Source organism: Colletotrichum higginsianum, chromosome 10, assembly GCF_001672515.1.
Source record: "Colletotrichum higginsianum IMI 349063 chromosome 10, whole genome shotgun sequence".
Classification (NCBI taxonomy): Eukaryota; Fungi; Ascomycota; class Sordariomycetes; order Glomerellales; family Glomerellaceae; genus Colletotrichum; species Colletotrichum higginsianum.
The window spans coordinates 1,719,518-1,743,798 of record NC_030962.1 but is presented as its reverse complement, the minus strand read 5'-3'; the positions used below and the strand labels follow the sequence as shown (position 1 = coordinate 1,743,798).

The 24,281-nt window shown below is 55.6% G+C and overlaps 11 protein-coding genes across 11 annotated transcripts; 3 read left to right on the top strand and 8 right to left on the bottom strand.

The window, feature by feature from the left end:
- Positions 1-29: 29 nt before the first annotated feature.
- Positions 30-1,624, top strand: CH63R_14017 (Multidrug resistance-associated protein 7; the record flags this gene model as incomplete). Its single annotated transcript, XM_018308991.1, is given in 4 exon segments — positions 30-1,036; positions 1,108-1,193; positions 1,213-1,364; positions 1,466-1,624. The coding sequence occupies 4 exon segments, from the start codon at positions 30-32 to the stop codon at positions 1,622-1,624; spliced, it is 1,404 nt and encodes a 467-aa protein (XP_018151309.1).
- A 777-nt stretch (positions 1,625-2,401) lies between these two features.
- On the bottom strand, positions 2,402-2,856 carry CH63R_14016 (uncharacterized protein; the record flags this gene model as incomplete). Its single annotated transcript, XM_018308990.1, has 2 exons — positions 2,402-2,539; positions 2,701-2,856. 2 exons carry the CDS (start codon positions 2,854-2,856, stop codon positions 2,402-2,404), a joined length of 294 nt encoding a protein of 97 aa, XP_018151308.1.
- A 419-nt stretch (positions 2,857-3,275) lies between these two features.
- Positions 3,276-4,014, bottom strand: CH63R_14015 (uncharacterized protein; the record flags this gene model as incomplete). Its single annotated transcript, XM_018308989.1, has 4 exons — positions 3,276-3,635; positions 3,698-3,877; positions 3,915-3,930; positions 3,980-4,014. The coding sequence occupies 4 exons, from the start codon at positions 4,012-4,014 to the stop codon at positions 3,276-3,278; spliced, it is 591 nt and encodes a 196-aa protein (XP_018151307.1).
- A 1,382-nt stretch (positions 4,015-5,396) lies between these two features.
- Positions 5,397-6,669, bottom strand: CH63R_14014 (Integral membrane; the record flags this gene model as incomplete). The annotated part of the gene is made up of 4 exons (XM_018308988.1): positions 5,397-5,769; positions 5,826-6,199; positions 6,260-6,374; positions 6,464-6,669. 4 exons carry the CDS (start codon positions 6,667-6,669, stop codon positions 5,397-5,399), a joined length of 1,068 nt encoding a protein of 355 aa, XP_018151306.1.
- Positions 6,670-8,289: 1,620 nt separating this feature from the next.
- Positions 8,290-9,653, top strand: CH63R_14013 (ADP-ribosylation factor; the record flags this gene model as incomplete). Its single annotated transcript, XM_018308987.1, has 4 exons — positions 8,290-8,293; positions 8,338-8,538; positions 8,634-9,324; positions 9,392-9,653. The coding sequence occupies 4 exons, from the start codon at positions 8,290-8,292 to the stop codon at positions 9,651-9,653; spliced, it is 1,158 nt and encodes a 385-aa protein (XP_018151305.1).
- Positions 9,654-10,907: 1,254 nt separating this feature from the next.
- CH63R_14012 (uncharacterized protein) lies at positions 10,908-12,122 on the bottom strand (the record flags this gene model as incomplete). Its single annotated transcript, XM_018308986.1, has 1 exon — positions 10,908-12,122. The coding sequence occupies one exon, from the start codon at positions 12,120-12,122 to the stop codon at positions 10,908-10,910; it is 1,215 nt and encodes a 404-aa protein (XP_018151304.1).
- Positions 12,123-14,263: 2,141 nt separating this feature from the next.
- CH63R_14011 (Acid phosphatase) lies at positions 14,264-15,598 on the bottom strand (the record flags this gene model as incomplete). Its single annotated transcript, XM_018308985.1, has 1 exon — positions 14,264-15,598. The coding sequence occupies one exon, from the start codon at positions 15,596-15,598 to the stop codon at positions 14,264-14,266; it is 1,335 nt and encodes a 444-aa protein (XP_018151303.1).
- Positions 15,599-17,285: 1,687 nt separating this feature from the next.
- On the top strand, positions 17,286-18,922 carry CH63R_14010 (C6 finger domain-containing protein; the record flags this gene model as incomplete). Its single annotated transcript, XM_018308984.1, has 2 exons — positions 17,286-17,355; positions 17,430-18,922. 2 exons carry the CDS (start codon positions 17,286-17,288, stop codon positions 18,920-18,922), a joined length of 1,563 nt encoding a protein of 520 aa, XP_018151302.1.
- Positions 18,923-18,989: 67 nt separating this feature from the next.
- On the bottom strand, positions 18,990-20,090 carry CH63R_14009 (Phytanoyl-CoA dioxygenase; the record flags this gene model as incomplete). The annotated part of the gene is made up of 3 exons (XM_018308983.1): positions 18,990-19,215; positions 19,331-19,558; positions 19,648-20,090. 3 exons carry the CDS (start codon positions 20,088-20,090, stop codon positions 18,990-18,992), a joined length of 897 nt encoding a protein of 298 aa, XP_018151301.1.
- A 1,381-nt stretch (positions 20,091-21,471) lies between these two features.
- On the bottom strand, positions 21,472-23,274 carry CH63R_14008 (Major facilitator superfamily transporter; the record flags this gene model as incomplete). Its single annotated transcript, XM_018308982.1, has 1 exon — positions 21,472-23,274. The coding sequence occupies one exon, from the start codon at positions 23,272-23,274 to the stop codon at positions 21,472-21,474; it is 1,803 nt and encodes a 600-aa protein (XP_018151300.1).
- A 473-nt stretch (positions 23,275-23,747) lies between these two features.
- On the bottom strand, positions 23,748-24,037 carry CH63R_14007 (uncharacterized protein; the record flags this gene model as incomplete). The annotated part of the gene is made up of 2 exons (XM_018308981.1): positions 23,748-23,785; positions 23,866-24,037. The coding sequence occupies 2 exons, from the start codon at positions 24,035-24,037 to the stop codon at positions 23,748-23,750; spliced, it is 210 nt and encodes a 69-aa protein (XP_018151299.1).
- Between the last annotated feature and the right edge of the window lie 244 nt (positions 24,038-24,281).

Below are 24,281 nucleotides of genomic sequence, written 5' to 3'. Positions count from 1 at the left end.
CGCTCTCGTGCGGCGTCCTCGTCGCCGCCATGCCCGCCAGCGTCCTCTTCGTCGCGCCGCTTCTGGCCGCGTGCTACGCCCTCCAGCAGACGTACCTCGCCAAGCTGCGGGAGCTCCGCCACCTCGACGCCGAGAGTCGCGCGCCGCTCCTCGACCACCTCCAGGAGGCCGAGCGCGGCCGCGTCCTCTTCTCCGCACACGGCGTCCTCGAGGCCCGCGCCGCGGCGTTCGGCGACCTCGTCGCGCGCAACGTCCGCGCCCTCTGGCCGCTGTCGTGCATCGACCTCTGGCTAGGCGTCCGGCTCGAGGTGCTGTCCGTCGTCCTGCAAGTCGCCGCGCTGGGCCTCCTGCTGGCCGGGTCCGCCGACCCGGGCGTGCTGGGGTTCGTCATGACCTACGTCTTCCAGGTCACCGGCACCCTGAGCAACATCGCCAAGATCAGCGCTCAGTTCGAGGCGGACGCCGTATCCGTCGCCCGCATTGCCGAGTACTCCTCCGCCGTCGCCGTCGACGGGGAAGAAGACGGTTTCCCGGTCGAGCGTGACGGGTCGAACGGGTCGACGCCGTACTCGGACAGCGATCCGTCTCCGGCTTGGCCACAGTTTGGCAGAGTCGAGTTCCGGGGCGTGAGTGCCAGTTACCAGCCGAGCCTACCGGATTCTCTCCAGTCAGTCAGCTTCACCGTCAACCCGGGAGAGAAGGTCGCCGTTGTGGGACGGACCGGCGCCGGCAAGTCCTCGATGGTGATGTGTCTGCTGCGACTGATGCACCAGACGGCCGGGGAGACCCTCATCGATGGCGTCGACATCGCGGGCGTGACGACTGTGCGACTCCGCCGGAGCCTGGCTCTCATGCCCCAGACCCAGATTGTCTTCTCCGGGTCCGTCCGCCAAAATCTCGATCCGCTGGGCCTGCATCATGATGAAGAAATCTTGGATGCGTTGGGAGTTTGCGGCGGGCCGGCCATCATCGACAAGCTTTCGGGGATTAGAGACTCGGAAGAAATACCATTACTTGATACCATCGTGGGCCCCAAGTAAGATATTATCCAGACCGGTGGAAGTAGTGGTTTCTTTTCCCTCCCCCCGAAACTAACAGCCATCAAAGCATAAATCTGTCCAAGGGCGAGCTCCAGCTGCTTCTTCTTTCTGGGGCAGTCCTTCAGAAATCCAAGATTCTCATCTTAGACGAAGGTGTGTCTCCCTGCCGAAGCTCCGTTGACCCAACCACCCAAGACAGATCTAATCATTCTCCAAGCGACCTCGGGCATGGACGCTGAGGCCGAGGCCCGGTGCCACGAAATCATTTGTGAGAACCTGAGAGACACCACCACGTTGGCCATCTTGCATCGACTGGGCTTGACCGTATGTTCCAACTCCAGTTACTCACACCTAGGCATCAGAGAGAGGGAGAGAGAGAGAGAGAGAGAGAAAGGTTCCATGAGTGTGTTCTAACAGAAATCCAGCTTCATTACGACAAGGTTCTCGTTCTCGAGCGCGGCAGAGTCGTCGCGTTCGACACGCCCGCGGCGCTGCTGGCCCAGGGCCAAGGCCCTTACTTTTCCATGGTGCAAGAGGATCCCACCCTTATGGCGAGGGCGAAGCATTTGTTTGGGCTGGAGTGACGATCCATGACGCCACATGGAGATGCGACCTCGGCTCCAACGTGGGTATGAGGATAGTACACATCATGGCCTTTACTAATCATGGCATTTTTGGAACAAAACCACCATGTGGCAGTCTCCTAATTGATAATTGCGTTCTGCCCCAGTCCCCTGTTGATGCCTCAACATGCAGCTCAGTTCTCACTACATGTACTGTCCGTTGCTACAGCCTTTACGCAGAAGTAGTACATATTCTTGACTTAGGGCGATAGAGGTATTAAGCTCTAAGGACTCAAAAGCGTCTTTGGTTTATGTCTGCAAATACATCAACAATTCTTTGTCTCTTAAATTTGTTATTACCTCTCTGACCTGGAAATGCGGGTTTTGTTTTTCTCTCCGTACTTTCTCCCCCCCCCCTTATCATTACATTTTATTTAAAATGTCCCATCTTCTCTCCCCAACCCATTTCTAGTGCCTATACTATGTAGACTAGCCGAAAAAAGAGTTCCACTTCTTGATTAAAAAGCAATAAAAATCTTGATAGGTAAACACAATAAGAGCATAGTAGCTTAAGAATTACTTCACCAATATCCTACATTGGAATCACACTAACATTAAGTACTAACGGAATTGGAACATTACTATTCCCCACTCGCTTCTGTCTTAGCATGGCTTGGTAGGCATGCTCTGACTCCACAGACATCGTTCCTTTTCAGTAAAAGACCGCCAACGTCTACAAGCTGTGGGAGACTGTCCTCTTGTAGTGGCGATACCAGATCGTTGCCTGTGTCAATGTTGCTAGGAGTCTTGAGCCCGGCCACGCTTGGCTGGGAGGTTTTGTTTTCTTTGAGCGGCGGGGCGCGGGTGACTGATCGTGGCCACAGATGTGGAATGATCTTCCGTACCACCATCAGACGTATAGATGGCATACATACCCTGTTGTGACGAAGGAAAAAAAAGTCAGTTGTAGGACCTTGACGAGTCGCAAGAAATCTCATCGAGAGTAGTGGGGGGGTAGAGCTGGGGATTGGCATTCGGAGCGATTTGGGAAAAGACAAACATACACAACGAAGGCTGTAGCAGACTCTAGAGCATACCACAGCTGTAAGTCCAAAGGATCCAAACCTGCCAGGGTTAATGACGGACAAGTTCTCCAGGAAGATGGAAAACAAGCGGCTACTTGTGCTGCAAAGGGGTGGGGGCGGGGGCATACCTGCAGAATCGTCGCGCAGAAGTACGCTCACTACTCGCATTACTGCAGTGATTGCTGTTCTGGTCGAGGTCAGCATGCAGTGTCCTTCTAAACCCCAAGACCAAAGTCGGTGTAGATAGCTGTCGGAGAAGAAGTCTCACAGGAACCCGAGACCGAACATAGCCGCAGCATGGCACTTTTGCTTCCAGTGCCATCCCGTTCTGACTACCTGCCTCACCGGCAGGATTATCACTGTTGTCCAGGTTAAAAGTGGTTTCTTCGGAGCGAGAGAAACAGTAGGTAAAAAACACCTACACCAAACGTCCAGCGCCGCATTCATGGCTGGAAAGCCTCCCGTTCCTTCCCACGCGTCATGGCACCTGCATCCCTGCAACGGCTGCATTGAGTTGTCCCACAAACACGAGGCGCGGTTGCACATAAGAAACTGGTTGAGTATGAAACTCAGGGTGAGGCAGACTATTAGGGTGATGGTGCCCCAAAGCAGCCACTTGTACCTCTTACTGCACGTAGGAAATATACGCAATAGAAATAAGACAAAGGATAGTTTGGTACAACCAAGCGATACGGTGCAAAGTATGCTGTAAGCAATGTTTGCTTTGCCAAAGAGAGTGATTTTGTCAAAGTTGAGGGTCCAGAAGTTTGGATTGTATCCGACTCGGGCCTCTGACGTGATGTATAGGTGTTAGCATCCGCGTCGGTTTTGACGAAGTCCAAGGGCTCATGCAAAGCGATGTGAAGTTGAACGAGGGGAGTGCGTATGTATCGGCTGTAGGAGGACGAACTTATAACCGTGAGTGGCAAGGTCGCGACGGAAAGGACCTAAAAGGGGCAGCAGGATTAGCTTGAAGTCCCATTCATCCTTTCTGGGGTTGGGCTCCTACGTAGGCTGCCGCAATGAGGAAGTCGTCGGGGCCCCATGACGTAAATCGATAGACCTTGGAGGCCAGGCGGACACCAAAACATACAGTTTCGACTCCCACGATGGTGGCAATGTGCGGGACGTAGCTAGGGTTCTCTTTGAACTCCTCGAGCGCTTTCCCGATACCGCATTTATCGGCATACTACGTTACAAACACGTCAGGTTAGTCGTCCTTGTACCTCATTATTAGAGCCACTGGGGAATTTGAAGTTTTGAACCCGGCTTTTGTATGGAGTATACGTACAACGCGGTGCCCAGCTGAGGTCGAATAGGTTCCATGTCAGTCCGCGGCACCAAACGGGCGAACTTGTTGCAATGGCATGCAAAAGGGTGCCGTATGTGTTGTGAGAATGTGGGGAGGGATAGTAACACACTCCAAAACTCCCGACTGCTGCAATCCGTCTCGTCTTGAAGACAGGTGTTGGCTACACCATCAAAGACTTTGCCTACTACCTCGTTGCAGATGCACGCGGTGTTATTAATCAGATCAGAGCCCTCGAGAAAGTTGTTGCCGCACCATGTGCGCATGCATGGTGCCTAGCGAGTCCGGCGCTCGTCAGCGAACTGAACGCATGCCTGGAACACTAGTGAAGGGATCGCCGCAAAAGCAACGCGCATACACGGGAGCGGCGAGCTTACAAAACAGGACGGCAGGCTCCAGGAGGACAGGTTGGCCGAGTCGGGGACCTCAAAGCACGACGTGAAGAAGGGCCACTGCTGGAGTAGGAAAAGATAGGCCGAATACGCAGGCGAGGCCGGACGCATCTTTGCCAGGACAGAAGCTAGGCCGGGAGATCGAAATGGTGGCTAGCTGCCCGGCGTGAGGGTGACTTTTATTCAGAGATCGGGCAGTCAAGTCACACATCACTTAAAGCCAGCCATGGTCCTTAAAGTTTGAAACCGGGGCCAAATGAAACAGCGCTGTCTTTGATGATAGCGGCGTTAGGAGGAGCTTTTACTGTAAACGAAAAGAGCAGAAGGTATAAATATAGTTAACAGTATTGTTGCTTGTCACTGTATGTGCCAAGGGATATCCTTGACAATACAAACTCCACCAGTGGAGAACGGAGAGTTTGTTGCAATCACGTGTACAACTCTAACGAACGGGTAGGCAATGTCGGAAGTACATTTTGGATACAGGCAGGTCGGTTTCGGATTAGAATGGAACGGATACAAAAACTTCCCCCCCCTGCGCGGCCGTGGAAGCTTACAGTTGGCAGGATCTTCCCAGTTACGCACATGCAATACTTACCGATAGACCCCATCACTCTTCACAGCTTCAACTTACAGCTTTAACTTACTCAGCCCAGTATCCGTGCAACATCGAGCTGAGTCGCAAGGACAGACTTATATTACACTCTTCTTTTCTACCTGTATCTCATTCATCGTAGCTCTGTCCAATGTCTTTTGGTGCATGTAACGAAGCAAGGAGCAAGTGAAGCAGAACGTAAAGGCAAAGTAAAAGTAAGAGGAAGATGTGATTGGGTAAGCCTCTTTATAGTTAAACTCTCGTTGGGAAGGTTCATTGCGTGTGAGGCTATATATATGAGGGATTTGATGGGGCCAAACGTAGGTGCTTTGCCTTACTGCCGCCGGCCTGTCATCAGCACTCTCCTCTGGCTTGCCTGCGACGACTCCCGCTCATAAACTCCTACAAAGCCTCAGACTGCAAGCGCGGGAGTTGGCCGGTACATTGCATCCTGGAGTGTCTCCGTTTCAACCACCACAACATTGCCGCAGCTGCTAGGCTTCACACATGAAGACTTCGCCGTGCTGAGATTGGTTATTTTGGAACTTGGCGAAAGCGGCGCGTTCGATGGGAGTGCCCCGAAGTTGCGGCTGCTTGCGTTTCTCGAGGGGCAGGTCCTCGTAGTACGCGCTCGGTTGACCAATATTTTGAGGGGAGGTAAGCAGAGACACACCATTGCGGCCGAGAGTTCGCCGATAGACCATAGACCAGGATCCACGTTCCACCAAGTGAAGTCCGGCTGGATCTTGAGGAACTGTAGACGTACTACTGAGATGCCTACAATGCTGGGGGGGGGGAGTCAGTTGATGATTGCTTCATGGGGTCTGCGAGAAGAACTCACAAGAAGCCAAGACTAAAAATACCCAAGAGATAGAATCGCTGGGACCGAGGTATCTGAAGCTTGGACAGCGCTGGCAGCGGCAACAGGAAGATGACAATGTCCGTGACAATAGTGCCCGCCCCGAAAACGTAAAATATGACCTGCTGGCTGAGGCATCTGGCGGGAACCCGTTGATCCCAAAATCCGTCAAGGGGGACGCAGAAAACGAAACATGTGACCACAACGCCGATGCCCGAGGATGCAACAAGAACCATCGCCGCAGCGTACAGTCCCTGCATACGGGGAGTGCACAACACGCGGTGGTACTGTAACAGAAAGGACATCTTGAAAGACAAGTGGCCTAGACTGTGGAAAAATACACAAGACCAGAAGCACTAGGAAATGGTTAGCAAGTCAACCGATGAACTAGTTGCGAGGGTTGTCTGTCTACTCACTTTTCTAAACTTTACATACTCTTCCGACGTTACGGTCTGTTGATGTCGCCCAAGGCCGTACCGTATCACTACATACAGCCGGGTGAGACAATTGGCAGGGTTGATTGAGACAGCACTTACTGACTATGTGGGATATTCCGCACCCTAACAAAGGTATCTTTTTTTTTTTTCGAAATCAGTTCACGAACACCAAAAGAAAAACACCCCAAATTTCCCGCCATCTTTTCACCTACTAAAGAGAAAGCGGCGGCATAATCATCCACGCCGATCTTCTTCACAATATAGTACCGCGTCCAAAGGCGGAGTGCTAATATGGCTGTGGAAATGATGAGGCACATAGACACAACGCCTACAACGATTGGCGACCTGTCCCTCGAAAGCTCTTCAAGGGACGGCTGCGGTAGGTCCATGTCGACATCAGAGGGAAGCAGACTCCGCGGATACATGTCCCTATCCCTCGAATCTCGTAGAGGTGGGCCATCAGGTAGCATGCCAAGGGTGCGGGATAGCTCTTATAACAGTCCACCGGAAAATATTGTGTTGTCGCTAGGCGTGGGCTACCTCAGAATTTGCGCTGGCGTTGAAAGAGATCTACGGTCCCGATAGGCTGGGCTTTGTGGTTGGGTATCATAGCCGCGATGCCTCGACGCATGCAGTCCGAGGCGTACGACAGCAAAGAAGAAAGCCCCCGATCGGTGGAGCAGTTGGGAAATGCTCCACAGTTCGAGCCAGACGCAGTTTGTTGCCGGAAATGGACAGCCTTCTTTCGATTGGAAGAGTCTACAGCTGCATCCGTCCATTGTGACGCCTCATCAAAAGGACCGAGCAGGATCGGAGAAAGGATCTCTGTAGCAGCGGTGTGAGTCCTGGGACACCGAACACGGCGCCCTCAAAGACCAGCTACACACCACTCGGGTAGCGTTTACAACGTCCGCGCCCTCTGGCCACCCGCTGTCGTGCATCGAACCATGGCTCGAGGTCTTGTTTGTCGTTCTGCAGTGATTCTCATCTTAGGCGAGGGTGTGTTCCCTGCCGCCGAGGCTCCGTTTATTAATTAGTCTACCGATGACAGACCTTATCATTCCCTACCGACCTCGGGCATGGACGCCCTTGCTGAGGCCTGGCGCCACAAGGCCATCTGCAAAAACCTGGGAGACACCACCACATTGGCTATTCTGCATCAACCGGACTTTACCTTGTCTACATTCCTTCGTTACTCACATCTTAGCATCAGAGGGCCTATAAACTTACTAATGTATATCTAGCTTCACTACAACAAGGGTCCTGTTCTTGAGTGCGGTAGAGTTGTTGCATTTGACACTCCCGCAGTGCTGCTGGCCTAGATCTGAAATCCCTCAGGGCGAAGCATGTGCTTGGTCTAGCGCCATCCTATGTAATGACACGCGCTGAGATACGACTTTGGCCCTAAATTAGGTGCAAGGATAGTTAGTACACAGCAACGGCCTTTACTCTTGGCAACTCAGAACTGCCATAACATACCAATCCCCTGACCTGGAGTTTCGGTTCCGCCCCAATTCCTATCGACGCTGCAACGTGTGTACCCCAATTCTCACTACATGTAATGTTCATAGCCAAAGCCTCCACCCGGAGATGTACGTCTTCCTAATCTTCTTCCGCATTACACTCCCTCATCTAGTGCTTTCCCTCACGCCAGGTTCTCTAGAATATGCTCTTCCGTCACTCCGGAGAAGCCAGGTCGAATAGCGGGTAATATGACGCTGTACCTGGCTCGGCTGTTGCCTGCACCTTTTGGGGTCAATTCTGGTTGCCCATCATTAGCCCGTCTAAGCGTTTACAACCAAGTGAGGACACATTTCAACGACACCGCATGGATCTGTCTTGTCATAATTGGCGCTTATGACTTTACTTAAAAGCACTTTCCCCTGGAGACACAGACTCTTCGCCGACCTCAAAATACGTCAACTCCTAGTCACAAGTATTTCACTGTTCTTGTTTGGTTTTTTCTTGCTCCATACTCGAAGAAACCAGCCACAGTCGTCGATTTCACAATGTGTAAGTTCTATGAGCTGCATGCTGCTGCATGCTAATCTCCTCAGTGTCTTTCCGCCGCAAAGGGCTCGTCCCTCACCGGGCCTTCATCATCAGCCTGGACGTCGCAGGCAAGAAGACGGCAATGTATCGCTTCATGCAAGGGGCGAAAGAGGTCGAGCGGGTCCCGCCGAATTACCTCGCAGGCCAACTCATCGAGACCTTTAGGTTCAACAACGGCTCGACCTATGAGCTCATGTCATTTGGAGGTGAGTGAAGCTGAGCCTCCGGCGAGTTGGACGACGAAGCTACGATGTGCCTGTCGAGACCCTCACGCGCCAGGGCTGACGCGTCGAATTAAAAGGATGCAATGGGTTCAGGACGCCTTGGGGATCCAGTCGCCCGCAGAAAGCAGACTTTGTCATCTTCCTCATCGACGTTTTCGACCAAGACCGACTCGTCGAAGCCGTTGAGGAGCTCTCCAGATCAATGTCCTTTATACGAAACGAGACCGAGTGCTGCGACATGTGGATCCTGCTTAACAAGCAGGACCTCGTTCCAGACGCCCTGAGAGAGCAATACGTCGGAAAGGCGAGGCGCTATCTGGACTCCGTCGACGCACAGTGGGCCGGTGACTGGACCGTCAGGATCGTCGACACGCCTGGCCTCAGCGCCCGCACGAGCGACGGGATGCAGGCTGTCGTGGACGAGATCGCCGAGTTTCTCAAGGACAGGTGCGCAACCGGACCGCCTCGCCACGCGGTGGGAAAGCCTCAGGTCTCCCAGGACTACGTGCCTCCGGACCTCAAGCTACTGGAACCGCAGATCCTCGAAGCGAACGAGGCTGCCCCAAGCTCCGACGCGTTCTGGAGATCGATCACGGACTGCAAGATCGAGTCTTGGGACCACTACAACCACCTCCGGGTAGGCTATTTTGTCATGCTGGATGCCGCCGGTGCCGGCAAGGGAATTATTGCGTGCTCTGACGTGTTCGTTCTCCTTCTGAATCGACTGCGAGAGGCGGACTCGAAGAAATTCCCCAAAAGCCCCCACAGGTGAGGCCTGGCGGACGCGTATTCCAAGTACCTGCAGACGCTGACCGGCTGGTCTCTGGACCTGAAGAACCATGACTACCTTCTGGCTTGTACAGCTCCGCTTAGCTGGAGTTGGCTACCAGGTCAAGCGTGGGCTGCCGTGCCTCCCCAGCCGAGACGGCTTTGGGCAAGTTCTTTTGGAATCCCCCAGCTTGATGGACGTTTTTCGGTGGAACCAGTTCTACTCAAAGGACCTCCTCTTCAGCCCTCGTGCTCGGGAGGAATGGTGTCTCCCAGATCTCCAGAACTTTCCTCCTGGCAAGGTTGCTGGAATAGGAAAGGAGGCCTGATGCAAAGTAGTGGAAGAAGGGTGAGGGCCACGAGACTGGGACTTTTTTGGCCTGTTTCTTTGCAGGTATCAACAGATATTGCAACGACGCAGGGTCTTCAAAGTCTGTTCTTTCATGTGAATCGGCGAGGACTTGCTTGTTTGATTACCAACCCCAGGTCCATCAACAGCGGTAGCTTGTAATAGTGGTAGTTTTGGTCTGTTGCAGAGGTGTGGTGATGATGTGATACTGCCTAGTTGTCTAACTCAACTAAATTTTGCGTTTCATCGAATTGTGTCCGAATAGCGGACAGTACTATGAGTTCTCTAGTGGGCATAGCTGTATGTGATGGCAAGAGAAGCGAGTGTCGTCTATAGAGACAAGGCAAGGAATTTAAACAGGTCTGATCAAGGTCGCAGCATCTATGTGCCTAAAGTCTTACATAATCAGTCTCATACAATCTGCAACCGCCCGGGACGCTTTCCGCTCCAGTTTCCGTCGTTGAATTCTGTTAAGAATTTCGTGTTAGATTGGGTTACCATGCGTACATGGTCGGGAAGCTGTTGATGTTCTTGAAGCTTTGGATAATTGCCTGCTGCTTTTGGAGGCGCTGTGTTGTAATAGTTCTAGACCCCCTCGTCATTTTGACGGCTCCTATCACTGTCTATACCGATTTCTGCTCCTCCTCCTGTGGCTCGCCATCATCATATTCTTCGGCATCGTGTTCCTGTTTTGTTCACAGAGTTTCTCTTCTGGTGCTATCACAAGTCCGTAAGCTGGCCATGGATGGCACCTCGAAGGTAAAGAATTTCAGGCCTATCATATATGCGTCCGATGGCGGGATGTCATGGGCCGTGGGATAGAGGATAGGCATGAATAGGTGACCACATCCAGTTCTAGCCCTCTTTACCATCAGCTGGTGTATTTCAAGTCCCTTAAATAGACGGGTTAGGGTCCAAACAGAATGTCTTTCAGCTTTAAAGGTCCTCCCGATACGTAACACGGGAGAAAGAAACATTACCAAACGCTACACTCAATTTACAAGTAGCTTGCGGACAGAAACAAACAGTACAAGATTGAGTAGAAGCAGAAGACACGTGCCGTGTTGCTTATAACAAACCACGCCATCATAAGAGAGTGTCAAGTCTTGTCTCTTTGTTGAAAAGGACAAGCTCTTCAATCCCCCCCCTCCAATCAAGCCCTCCAGCCTCCCCCCCGCCCCCCGATGCGTCAATCTCGCCCACCTCCCAAACTTGCCATTGAAGCCAAAGAAGCCTACGCATGTGGAAGGTCGCAGCCGCTAAAGTAGATGTCGTCATTCGCCGTCACCTCCATCTGATGCAAGACGACGGGGCTGTCCAGGCGCGAACACTTGATCCAGACGTGCTTGGAGAAGAGCACCTTGGCGTAGTACGCGGTCACGTCAAAGGACTGCGTGACCTCTCTCTCGCTGTACTCGGTGAACGAGGTCGACGTGTTGTACGTGAACTGGTAGTTGAGGCTCACGGAGGCGCTGGCCAGTTCGACGCCGTACGTGGCCGAGATCTCCACGCCGACGCTGTGCGTCATCTCCTCGCGCGTCTCCTTGCTGACGCCGTAGAGGAGCCTCTGGGAGCGCGTGAAGGGGCTGGAGGTCTTGTTCGCCCACACCCCCTCCACGAACCACGCGATGGACCGGCTGATGGTCAGGAACGGGTTGCGGATGTTGTCCAAGCTCTCCTGGTGTGTCGGGCTGAAGTAGCAGTGGAACGGAAGCGTCACCTTGCACTGGTCCTGGTTCGAGAACTGGTCGCCCTTCTCGGGAAGCTTGTTCGGATCAAGCGCGGGTATGTTGGTGTCGAATCGTTGATATTGCTTCCCGACCGGCAGCAGCAGAACGCGAGCGGCTTCACCGCCCGGCCGCGTGTAACTGTTCTGCGCTCGGAACGTGTCGGCCATGATGGGGATGTTCGCTGCGCCATCGACGCCTACGGTGTCCGTCTGCGTCGCCCAGAGGGAGACGTTCTGGCTCGCTCCCGAACCGCCGTCGTCCCAGGCGCTGCTCGCCAGGAACTTGCCGTAGCCGACGAGGTCCTCGCGCACACACCAGATCTTGTTCACGTTGGGCTTGCCGTACCCATAGCAGCCAACATCACCCAGTGCCACGTATCCTGAGGGAGCCACTGGGCGCCAGATGGCACCGTCGTGCTTGCCGCCAGAGCCACTGTCGATCCAGATCCGAGTGTAGTCGGTTGGTCTGGCTACCGCCGACTTGGCCGGCCTCGTGTTGGGGTTCTGCCCGACGATGAGCGATGCTCGCTTGCCACCGTTGATTTCGTAATAGCCTGCGGGATCAGCGTAGTCTCCGAGCGGGCAGAGGTTCCCCTGAGGGGATGGTGTCCATAGACAGACACTTCGACGGGCACCGGTGCCGGTGTCATCCCAGACCCAGCTATAAGCAGAAGTCATGGAGATTCTCAGGTCGCCATAATCGAAGGTCTTGTTTGACATTCTTGCAGGTTGATAGAGGAGAGAGGGGCTCAGTAGTGGCCGGTGAAGAACTGATGGGTTGCAAAAGAGTGGTAAAGGAGGAGGAAGTCTTGTGTTGTTTGAGCTTGGATTTTGGGAACCTAATGGGAAGGAAAAGGCTCCTACTTATAATCGATCACCAGCTCTTGACTCGTATACATGGAGGAGGCAGCAACCTGGTCGTCTTCCTCTACACATTGCATGTGAAAGTCCACCTCTCTCTCATCAAGGAGGGAGTATCTTGGACGGAACTAACGGAGTATCAACGGAGAACAGTGAAGACATAGACAAATGTTTCCATTCTCGTGAATGGCTGCATTGCAGAAGTCGGCGTTGCAACCATCCCAAGCAGCCATCTCGTATTCTGGCGACAGGAGTGATTTGGCTCTGCCTACAACAAGCTACATGAAGCAAAGATTCAAGCCACAGATGTGCAACTGGGCTTTTTGGTGGTGTATAACATTGCATGTCGTCCACACCGGCCCCCCAGTGAGGAAAGATATTGTCCCTTTGTATGCGGGGGGGGGTTGAAAAGGTGCATCGGATAACCAACCATTCTCAACAACCACCTACAACTTGAGCACGCCGTGCAAGAGCTCTTGGCCAGGCGACCTTCTTTGAGATTACTGCCCGAAGCTGCAGTGGATGGAGACGACCCTACTGAACACGAGTGTTTTGGCGTGGTACCGTATTATTTCTGTATCGATGACCAGCGTAGGTAGCGTATACTACGAATCATCACCAGAGCGAACTGGCGACAAGTCTACAAAGTCAAGGCGAGCTGGATGCGTATACATCACAGCTACTAGGCCGGCATAACTTATAAGCCGAACTCAGCCGCCAGCATGTATGGGATACTGTACAGGAAGACCCCTCAAAGCAACCCGTCCAATCGGTGTGGGCGGGCAGGGCAAGGCTTGGCTGAGACCGCCTCCAAAGCGTCAACCAATTATACTAGGGTCTTCGGCCAGGCGCGACGGGCCGACGTCTTCTACCCGTCTTCAGCGGGAGGAGTCCTGGGTAGTGAAAGGGGGGGGGGGGGGGGGGGGGGTTACAACCAATCGATACCTGTGCGACCTTAAGAGGGACCGCCTTGGTAACGTACCTTAGTTACAACCTATCGAACACTCCATGATCGTGTCTGGTATAGTGTCGACGTCGTAATTACGCTCCCCCTCCCCAATGGAGAGAGGTCTGTTTGTTATGGTCACACAGCTTCGATCCTGTTGCGGGGTAAGAGTGCAGAATGAGGCAATTAAAGCGTTTGTTTGCCTTGACCGGTTGAAATGCTGGTGTGTGTGTGTGTGTGTGTTACAACCTGCCAAGATACGGCTATAGGTGGCCTATCAAGACGGCGAAGGTGCAGGTGTTTGCAAGAGACCATTCTATTGGAGCCACCTTAAGAGAGGGGTTATCAAGACAGTAAAGAAACGAAGAGTGTGGAGCTCTAACAACATGCCAGCCTGCGTGGCCTCGATGGCGGGGTTCCAGCAGGCGTAAAGGGGGTTCAGGGAGGATCGTCCGCAGCATCGTATGATGTTGGCGGCCAGATCCATGAGCCACTAGGCTTTGAGCACGATCTTGCGCTGTAAGCGAGGATGCTGTTATGATATCTTCTTGGATACTAGCTTGCATCGTGTGGGGTTGAGCATGATGCTGCTAAAGCAGCGACGGTTCTGCTTAAGTCTTTCTCTACTTTTTTCCTAAGCAGCAGAGTCAACCGGCGCTGACAACGATCACACATAGCCTGTTACGTTTCTACTCTGGTGTTTGGCACCGTGTTTTCCATTTTGTGTACTTGTAGTAGGACCCCATGGTGGGCGTTCAAGGTTGTAGAAAGCGTCAGCCAGGACACAAGCACATCACAAGAGGCTGGCAGGGTGGCTGTGTGTATCAGCAGCAAAACCCTCTATTCTCTCTGCATGCGAGGTTGCACTGGCACATTTCAGACCTGGAGATGTCAGATCATTGAGAGTTGTTTCTAGTTTCATAAAAAGGTGCTAGATACAAGTTGAAGCAGACCTTGATACCGTAACACATCAGGTCAGATGTCCATGAGGAACATCCCTCGTCAACTATATCTCCCAAGTCCTTGAGGCCATAAGAGCCGTACACCACTCATTCTAGACGGGATACACACGGATGGGAGTCGTGATGGGCTCGGCCGGCTCGAGCCCGATGGGCACCCCGTAGCCCTTGGGCGGATGCAGAGCATCAGGCACCTCGATGATGTCGCGGTAGTAACCGGGCAGGGTCGAGCCGTACCACAGGCGGGCGATGGCGGGCAGCACGGTCCGGCAGTAACCCCCGAGGATGCCGAGGTTCGGGGCGACGTAGAGGTGCGACGTGTTGGAGGCGCTACTGAAGACGCCGCCGTAGCTCTGGTTCCAGTAGTAGTTGGCGAAGCTGTCGCCGGCGACCCTGGCGCTCCAGGCGCGGACCGCGTCGCCCGTCCTGCGGCCGACGAGGCGCCACACGTTGGCCCCGACGTCCCAGCGGCCCAGGGTGTGCAGGCCCCAGTTCGCCTCGACCGACGACAGCTCGCTGTAGTGGTTGTAGTAGGCGTCGTCGACGGTCCCCGCCAGGCTCCGGGGCACGGCCGAGCCCAGCAGGATGCCGGCCACGTGGTTGCGGGCCGTCGGGTACTGGCCGTTGGCCTGCCAGGTGACGTAGACGAGCGTGTTGCCGTCGTCGAAGCCGGGGTTCCTCAGCAGCGGCTCGACGAAGGTGCGCGTCCAGTTGCACGAGACGCTAATGTTGGTGTCGTGGCCGTTGTTGTAGAGGTTGGGCGTGACGAACGCCCACTGCGGCAGACGCTTCTTCTTCACGTCGTCGTAGAAGAGCGTCAGGTTCTTGAGCTTCGCCAGGCGGTCCGGGTTGAGCGTGACCGAGTCGAAGCGCACGAGCAGGTTGTGCTTGCGCGCGTAGTCACCCTCGACGGGGTTGGAGTACTCGAAGCCCTCGAAGCCGGTGTAGGGCAGGCCCTCGTTGTAGTCGCCCCAGCTGATGCCCTTGTCCTCGAGCAGGTCGACGATGGTGGACACGTTGCGGTCGACCAGGAGGAACGAGTCGCTGTTGGTGCCGAAATAGTCACCGCTGGCCGGCGCCACGTAGTTGGGCTGGCTGGGAGCCGCCACACCGTAGAGGTTGGACAGCAGTATGCCCTGCTTTATAAGGGCCTTGCAGTTCGCGTCGGCAATGGCGTTCTCGTACGCCGTGGTTTCGAGGTAGATCTGCACGATGCGGTTGAAGGCTTTCCCCTTGACGTTCGACACGGGCGACTGAGTCTTGGCCGTTGCCGCTGCCGCCGCCACGTCGGCGCTGGCAGTTGACGTATACTGGATGTCGGCCGCCGTATTGACGGGCGTGGGAGCGACTGGTGACGGACGGCCGTCAACGCCGTAGAGAGCTCCAGCTGCTATGCCCGCAGTGGCTAGGATGGAAAGCATGCGAGTCATCCTGGATTCTTTGAGGGGGGGATGTTGGGGGTTGCAAGTAGAAAGAAAGGTTGATCACGCGGGTAGCTAAGTTCTTTGCAAGTCAGGGAAATGTTTACAAGAATGTGATCTTGATGAAGAAGAAAGAACACAGACGCCAAGTCGCCAAGACGTCCGCCATTTATATAGTTGTTTAAACGTGAGCATCTGCCATCTTCATGGTGCGAAGAATGCAACCCACGTAGACATGAAGATGGGTTTGACCATCCTGGCCGCGTTGACCCCCTGCCCTCCATACAACTCATGTGGCCATGCTGACCACATTAGTGACATTGATAATACGGCTTAGGTTGCCGTGTTATTCATTGCGATGTTTGCGCCAATGCATGTCTGATGTGACACAATCTCAAGCATCTCACCACCAGCCAAGTTGGGCTGCTGATCAAAAAGGCGAGTGGGCTGGGCCACTGAGCGGCGTGAGAAGGTGAAGAAGCTCGGTATGAAGAAGAAGAAGAATGGAGAGACAGTGGGTGTTCAAGTGGTTCCTCTCCATGAGACGAGCCAGATGATCACCATCGTGCAGGTCCAGTTAAAGCCAACCAGTGGGCCTCTCGCATATAATTCAATGACTTCCAGAGTCCCGAACACAAAGTGCCACCTCTAGAAGTGAGATCTGTGTAGTTGTCATCTTAGGCTTTCATTCAAGATCCCGGCTAGTGATCCCCGATCTGCCTCTATCGGAGAATAAGCCCGCGCGGAAGCTTAGCTTCGTCTGGCTCCCTTCAGCTGAGGCTTGGCTTGGGAGTCTTGTTGTCTAGTCGCCATCTTGCGCTGTTCACGTTACTCACCTAATTTGTCACTGGGACGGACTAGACACTGACTAAACTGAGATGCCAAGGCAGGTGACGGGATTCCCCTGAGGTAAGAAGATTTGATGCCGCTAGGCTTAGTGCCACGCCGACGGAATCTTACTCAAACCGATACCCGTTAGCATGTTCTACATCGCAGCTATGGTGTGTGATTGAGTCTGCCCCAGCGAATTGGGCGACAGGCGAGAATTAGCCAGGACCAGATCTATACACCATCAAGCCACTTGGCTGGTCTAAGACAAAGATTTGAAAAACCCTTTCATTTGGAAGGGGGAGACGCAACATGACTTCAAGAAGTAACGAAGGTGCTGGTGATCCATCTCGTGATGAGGTTCAACCCCTCGATGGATTGAAGAAATATTTGGGGTTGCCGCCCAAGAGGCAATCAACAGAACAGACAAGTGAGATGCTGTTGCTAGTTCATGACCAATGTCTTCTCGGCAACTCACAGTTATTTTGAAACGAGAGCATGTCCGTTTCCCAGGTAAACCGTCCGAACCCCCTTGCCCAAAATCAATCAGTCACGATTTGGGCATAGAACACCTTTTCGAACTCGACAATATCACCATTGATTATCCTTGAAGCTAGACCAAGTCAGAAGCATATACTTGTTCCTCTCCAAGTCATTTTTTTGACTTTATCCGCGCACCGACCAACCGGGCCCGTTGCCGGAGACCCATTTTGCCGGAACGAACATGAGATAAAAAATGATGACCCCCGCTGTCTGTCCGCACTCGGCCGGCAAATCCTTCCTTCAGCCCCTCCTTGACCAGCCAGCAACTGAGCCAGCAACAAGCCCTCGATGATTTAAAGAACCCCCGTCATGTCTGTTACATATCATGTCGGAAGGACACGCGAAGAGAAGCCGTGCCGGTTCCACCGCCAAAGCGCTCACATCCCACCATAAAGGTAACCCATCTCCTTAGCAATCGAAACGAAACGTCGCTTTCTATGACCACTGACGGTGACATGTACGAGTAAAGGTTGCGCCAATTGTGAGCGTCGTCGGATCCGGTGCGACTTCCAGAGCCCGAAGTGCGCCAAATGCCACAAGAAGGGTCTGGAGTGCCCTGGCTATAACCGCCAGCTCCGATGGGTGAACGGGGTGGCAGCTAGAGGATATCTTCGGGGTCGGGCGGTCCCCGTTCGGCCCGGGCCCCGGGTCCAAGATGAACCAGCAACCTCTCATCGACCTTCACTCGACGTTTCTACGCATATCCCGAGACCTCGCGAAGCCGGCGGCTCCATGACTCAAGCCGTCGTGTCTGGGCCGGACACGGTTCCAAGGGCCGCGGGATGCGACCTGCTCGGCCCCACCACGGCCTTTGTGGACTACTACAGGCAGAACGTGGCTGGCCTGATGGTCTGGCTGGACTCGGACGAGAACTTCTACCGCCGAAAAGTCGTGCCCCTCGCCGAGAGCCACCCGGCCATCCGCTTCGCCATCATGGCGTTGGCGGCCCAGCACGGCACCTGGACCCTGCCCCCGGAGAGCATCACGGTGATCGCCGAGGACTCCCGCAACAGGTGCCTGACGCTGCTCCGGAGACGGGCCCGGGAGATGACGACGAGGCTCATGGGGGGCTCCGAGCTGGACCAGCAGGAGGACATGGCCGACGCCGAGTGGATGCTGGCGTCGATCCTCATCATGGCCAACTTCGAGAACGCCCGCTGCTCGCCCCAGGTCGCCGACGGCCACCGGCGGGCGGCCCGCACCATCGTCAACCTCTTCGGCGACGCGACCTGGACCGCCGGGGGCCGCGAGCTCTTCGCGTTCCTGCGGAACCAGCTGGCCATCGACAACATCCTGGGCGCGACCACGTCCTTCGACCCGTCCCTCATCCGAGACGCCATCACGCCCGCGCCCGGCTCCGACGACCAGCTGTTTTCCAAGTACCTCGCGTTCCTGCACGAGGTCACCCTCAGCACATCGACGGCATCGACGGACGCCGACCTCCCGGCCGGCTCCGCAGAACCCGGGGGGCCCCGCCGCCTTACCCTGCGGATGGTCCAGTCCGAGTTCACGCAGGCGCGGGGCGCCGACCTGATCGCGGCGGGACGGATGGGGCTCGCGGGGTCCAGGCTGTCCCGCGACTTCGTCCGCCTGGTGGAGGTGTACCACAACGCGGGCCTGCTGTACTCGTTCCGGTGCCTCGGCTGCGCCGACGAGGGCAGCACCGAGTGGGACGCGGCGGCCTCCGGCCTCTTCCGCCACCTCGTGGGCTTCGAGGACCAGGCCGTCTTCGTCCAGAACCTGCCGTGGCCCGCTTTCATCGCCGGCACCGCCTGCTACCGGGACCGGGCGAGGCAGAAGGTGGTTCTGGAGCTGTTCGCGGCGATCCACCGGGCCACCCGGTTCAACCACTACTTGGACGCCGTCGACTTTCTCGAGACCTTCTGGGCCGAAGACGACCCCGACTGGCGTCCGCTAGCACGAGCGAGAGAGGCCGCGGGCAACAGAATCCTGGTTGTTTGAAATGATATTTCCCTTTTTCTACATGTATTATGTACAAACAGGGGGGGGGAGGGGGCAACCCAACCCATCACATGTTGACCGTCTCCTCGTCCTCGACTCCGAACAGCACTCTCATGGGGTCCTGATACCTCATGAACCCAACGCCGGGTTCGCACAGGCCGTAGCCAAGCAGCCTCTGGGCCTGCGGCTTCATCTTCTTGACCTTTTCGAACGGCACCATGAGGAACTGGTTCTCCGCGGGCCGCAGCGTCGGCTGACACAGGAAGATGCCGACGGTCTCCCGATACTCGTCTCTGTTTCCAAAAACGTACGCCAATGGGGGTCAGCCCGGAGTTTCGGAGGTTTCCAACCCAAAAGAACCAAACCCTCAAGGGTCGGCCGGGGGTAAGAGGGGGCTGCATGACGTACTGGGTTATGTTTGCCCCTCCGGCGTGGTAGAGGTTGCCTAGGAAGATCAGGGCGTCGCCGGGCTCGAGCTCCGCGGGAACGGTCTCGGAGTCTAGCGGCCGGCGGTCCGGACCCCAGAGGTGCGACCCCGGGATCACGACGGTCGCGCCGTTCGCGGCCGTCGTCTTGGTCAACGCGGTGACGCACCCGATCATGACGGGCAGCGTTTTGTCGTGGGGGTGATAGTCGCTTTGTCACCAACGTGTCAGTGACGCGGGGGGTGGGTTGCCCCGAGGCAAACGAGAGAAAACGTTCGAAAGGGAACGCCAGGAACTCACTTGTCGTCGCGGTGCAGCACCTGCTGTGTCCCGCCAGGGTTCACGCGGAAGCCCACGGTCGAGGAGATGATGGGCTTCCCGCTCACGGTCTTCTGCTGGTCGCCCCTCCAGAAGGTGTACGACGAGGAGACCAGGGCGTTGGCGACCGAGGTGAAGAGCGGGCTGCACGCGAGCTCGACGCAGCCGTCCGAGATGCCCAGCAGGCCCGAGGCCCTCTGCGTCGTCGCCGGGAAGAACCCGTACTTGTCCGGGATGTCCTCGTCAAAGTGCGGCTTCAGGTCCCGCCGGATCTCTTCCGCCAGCCGACGGTCGATGAGTTTCTCGACGATGACGCCGCCGTCGCGGTTTATGATGTTGACCAGCGTGTCGGTCGTGGTCGAGGGGTCCGTGGCGTCGAACCGAGCAATAGAAGGCCGAACAAGGGGGTTTTCCGTAGTTGCCATGGTTATCGTAATGTAGTTTAGTTATCTTCTTGAGTAAGTCTGGCACAATGACATGAGTTATTGAGAAGCTGCCCACAACAGAATGCTCCAGGCTGCTCTTCATATATGTTTGCCCTTTCTCGTCGCAAGAGACGGCCCTGGGCACAAATCCCGCCTCATCCCTCCCTTCTCACGATAGCAACCAAATGCAGCATAGCCTTTTCCAGTTCAAACACCCAGCAGCGACCGTCGTCATCCGGCTTTTTGTCCCTCGGTCCCGCTCTTTTCTCGCATGTGTCGCGGTGCAAGTTTAATGGGGATGAAGCATCCGCTGGGACCCCTTGCCCCAGGGGGGGGGGGGGGGACCCTGGCGATGGCATCCAAGTTCTCAGAATAATGCCTACTTCCGGGTTAGCGTGCGGATGTGTTGGTGAAGGTTCCGGGATCTCGGTGGAGCTGTGGGGATGATGGGATGAAGAAACCAGACGCCAAACCCTCTCTGCGTTGGCCAGTGTGCCGTTAGACGTCAGCTTTCGTTGTGCTCACCTCTAGAAGCACGGGATGGGGAAGTCCGGGAAATGCATTTACAGCTTGAAAGCGCTTCAAAGGCTAACAAACAGCTCTGTGGTCTCTTGGATAGAAGCATCTCGGCGTAACATCGAGGGTAGATCAAAAGGCCTTATGGCTTGCGTGGACCATGATCGCCATGGCTCTAGCACGTGGTTGTTCACAACCCGTTCTGTTGATTAAAGGTGGTTTGGAGGCGTCTCGGGCTATATGGTTCTGGGACATCTGCCGAGATAATCTCTCCGAATCCCTGTCTGCAACAAGCTTCGTTGCGTTTCTCAAGCCACGTTCCGAACTTTGAATTCGTTCCAGCGTCGTCAAGTCAGTTCCACAATGCCTCCCCCAGCTATTCGTATGGGTGCGATTTTAGTGCGAGGGCTACATATGTACGTTCTCGTGAGTTGCGGGCAAGAATGGCACGGAACGATCGATAAAGTTGGTATCGCGGAGTTGTCCAACAGACCATCGTCTCTTGCAGGTCTGTAGAGGGGCATGGATCACGGACTTGATGTAGGGAACGCCGTAGTCCCTCAGACCACCAACGTTTGCCCAGCTTCCCTGGCTCGCAAGCGACGCAAGTACCGAGTCTTCAGCCTAAAGATATCCATGAGGTGATGGAGTCATGTTCTCACACATTCCGCAGTCAGACCAAAAGGTCCCAAACGTCCACATACGGTCGATGGTGACATTAACAACTATGATGGCATTATACAATAAGTCTAAAACTTTCTCTCCATATTTTTTTCGCTGCCTACGCAAGCTTCCAAATCATAAAAACAACGCCATTTCGAAATTACCGCCCCCTACATCAACCCCGAACCGCAAAACCCCCCACTCACTCGGACGACACCGCAAACTTGCTCATGGACCTCAGCCTGGCCCCGTAAAAGTAGAGCAGCCAGATGCCGATGATGCCGATGGTGCTCAGCCCGCCCAGCAGGCTCGTGCCGCGGGCGACGCCGAGGTTGAGGTACATCGGGCGCGCGAACAGCACGCTGGCGAACGCAAAGGCCGAGCGGAAGAAGTCGTTGCCCGCGAAGAGGCTCGCGGCGTAGCGCGGGTACGACAGCGGCACGTAGACGAAGATGCACTGCATGACGACGAAGACGGAGGCGCCGTAGACGGTGATGCCGATGGTCGGCGCGATCCAGTGGATGGCCGGGGACGCCGTCCAGGCGAAGATGAACAGGCCGATGGTCGGCCCGAAGGCGGCCGGGAGCGCGGGCACGAGGCGGGTCTCCTGGCTCGGGAAGCCGAACTTCCGGATGCGCGGGATCATGTAGAAGGCAAGGTACGAGGCGTAGGCGGCGACGCCGAGGAGGCAGGCGACGAGGATGCAGAGGAAGACGAGGCCGACCTCGCCGATGGTCATGCCGTAGTAGACCGGGTAGACGAGGGGGAAGACCTCGAAGAAGGAGTAGTAGATGCCGTAGATGATGGCGGTGTAGACCTGGACGAAGAGCACGGCCGGGTCCTTGAGGGTGATCTCGAGCGGCTTGATGAGCGCGTCGATGACGACGGCCGAGGTGCGGAGGTCGCGCTGGTCGATCTCGGACTGGGCCATGAAGCGGGCGTCGCCCGTCAGCGCGCGGAGGCGGGCGGCGCGGCGCAGGAGGATGTTGGGCGTCGACGTCTCGGGCAGCAGAAGGAACATGACGACGAAGACGGGCGCGGCGGCCCAGAGGATCTCCCAGAGGGACCAGCGCCAGCCCATGGCGGGCACGGAGAAGCCGGACAGCAGCGGCGAGATGGCCGGGCCGCAGTAGGCGGCGGACACCCAGGCGATGAGCGGGTAGGGGAGGTTCAGCAGGCTGTACATGTCGCCGAGCGAGGCGGCGCCCGAGGCCAGGCACGGCGAGCCGAAGAGGCCCTGCAGGAAGCGGAGGACCATCAGACCCGGGAAGTTGCCGGCCAGGGGCGTCGGGATCGACACGATGACGAAGAGGAGCATGGTGACGATGTAGACGGGGTTCCGGCCGATGCGAGGGATCTCGGAGAGCGGGGAGAAGAGCAAGGGCCCGACGCCGTAGCCCAGGACGAAGAGGGCGAGGCCCAGCGAGGCCTCGGTCATGCCGACGCCGAACTCGTGGACGACGCCCTCGATGGAGGGCATGTAGATGGCCGAGGACATGTAGACGACAAAGGTGTAGACGCAGATGACGGTGGTGATGAGGCCGCGCTTCGCGTTGGACCAGTTCTGCGGGTTCTCGGCGTCGTCGCTGAAGTACCAGTCCACCAGGATCGCGCCGTCCTTTGTCTTCCTGGGCGCGATCGGGATGCTCTTGGTCCGCTGGATCTCGTGGATCTCGTCCACCTCGAGCCGGTCCTGCGTGTAAGGGACCGTCTCTTCCCTACTCCGCGTCCGGTGCAGAGCGGCGCCGTACGGAGCGGCGTCTTCAACATCACCCTTCGGGAACGGCGTGATTTGGTCGTCGATATGGGTCGACTCGGACGTCCTCGGCGACGCCGCAGCCGTGGTTCCTTCTTCCTCCGGGATCCCTTTCTCCGAGTTGAGGACGTCGAGCCACTGTTGCGGAAGCTGGAAGTCGGACTTCTCTTCGGGGTACTGGAGAAACTTGTTGCGTGTGACGAAACGAATTAGTTGGCCCACGGGGGCATCTCGAATTATCTGCGCCATGGGAGCGTTTCCGGCGGTGTTGCGGACTTGGGATTGTTGAGCTTCTCGTCCTACGATGGTGATTATTGTAAGTGGCCCAAGTGCTTTTGAAGCGCTTGGCTTGGTTGTTGTGATTTTCAAGACGCTGGCGGTCTCTACTGTATTGGACTATGCCGATGGAGAATCGAGTTCGATGGGTTGACAAGACAAGAGACGAACTTGGACACATGAGATGTCTTTAACTATATACTCCAAAACCATGGTGGCCTCCACCGGCCGGACGAACATAATGTTGCCAACACAAGAGTGCATCCATGATCTGCCGGCTGATGACAGAGCAGCGGTATAGCACCACAGCATTGGTCCGGCCACGGCATCGAGCGTCGAGCAAGCCATGGATGACTGCAGTAGGGCGCAACTCTCTGAAACATGTGGTATTATGAATCAAAGTCATGACCAAGCCTTCGAAGTAGCCGAAATGGGACACGCGTGGTCTAGATCCCCAGTGTAACAAGGCGTGAATGGTGTAGTCCTGCAAGAGGGTGGGGGGGGGGACTAGAGAGAGAGGCAGGCATCGTAAATCTGTTTCCCTGGGATTCGGTAAGATCTTACCGTCACGCCAGGGTGTTTGAACCGTCCCCTTCCCGTCCCCCCACCCCCCATAGGCCCCTCCAACTTGTCTTGATATGACGTTGAGGTGCGGTGGGATGGCGTGCGGGCGCTGGAAGTTGAGATATGTTCCCTCGATGAAGTCGTTGGTGTTAGTGAGCATTAGAGTGGACATGTCGTGGGGGCTAACAACCACTACGCGGAATAATCACTAATCCCTTCGTGCGGACTGCTGTGGATTTATCAGCAAGATCCGCTAGGCTGATCTATCTGCCGAAGAGATGTTTCTCCATGCGGCTCTTGATTGGCCGACGAGCAAAAAAAGGTTAATGTGATTTGCTCCGAGCTAAGCCTAGTGGTAAATAGGTAGATAGACAGCTGCCATGACTGAGACGGCACGTCCTCCCTCCGTGGCCGTG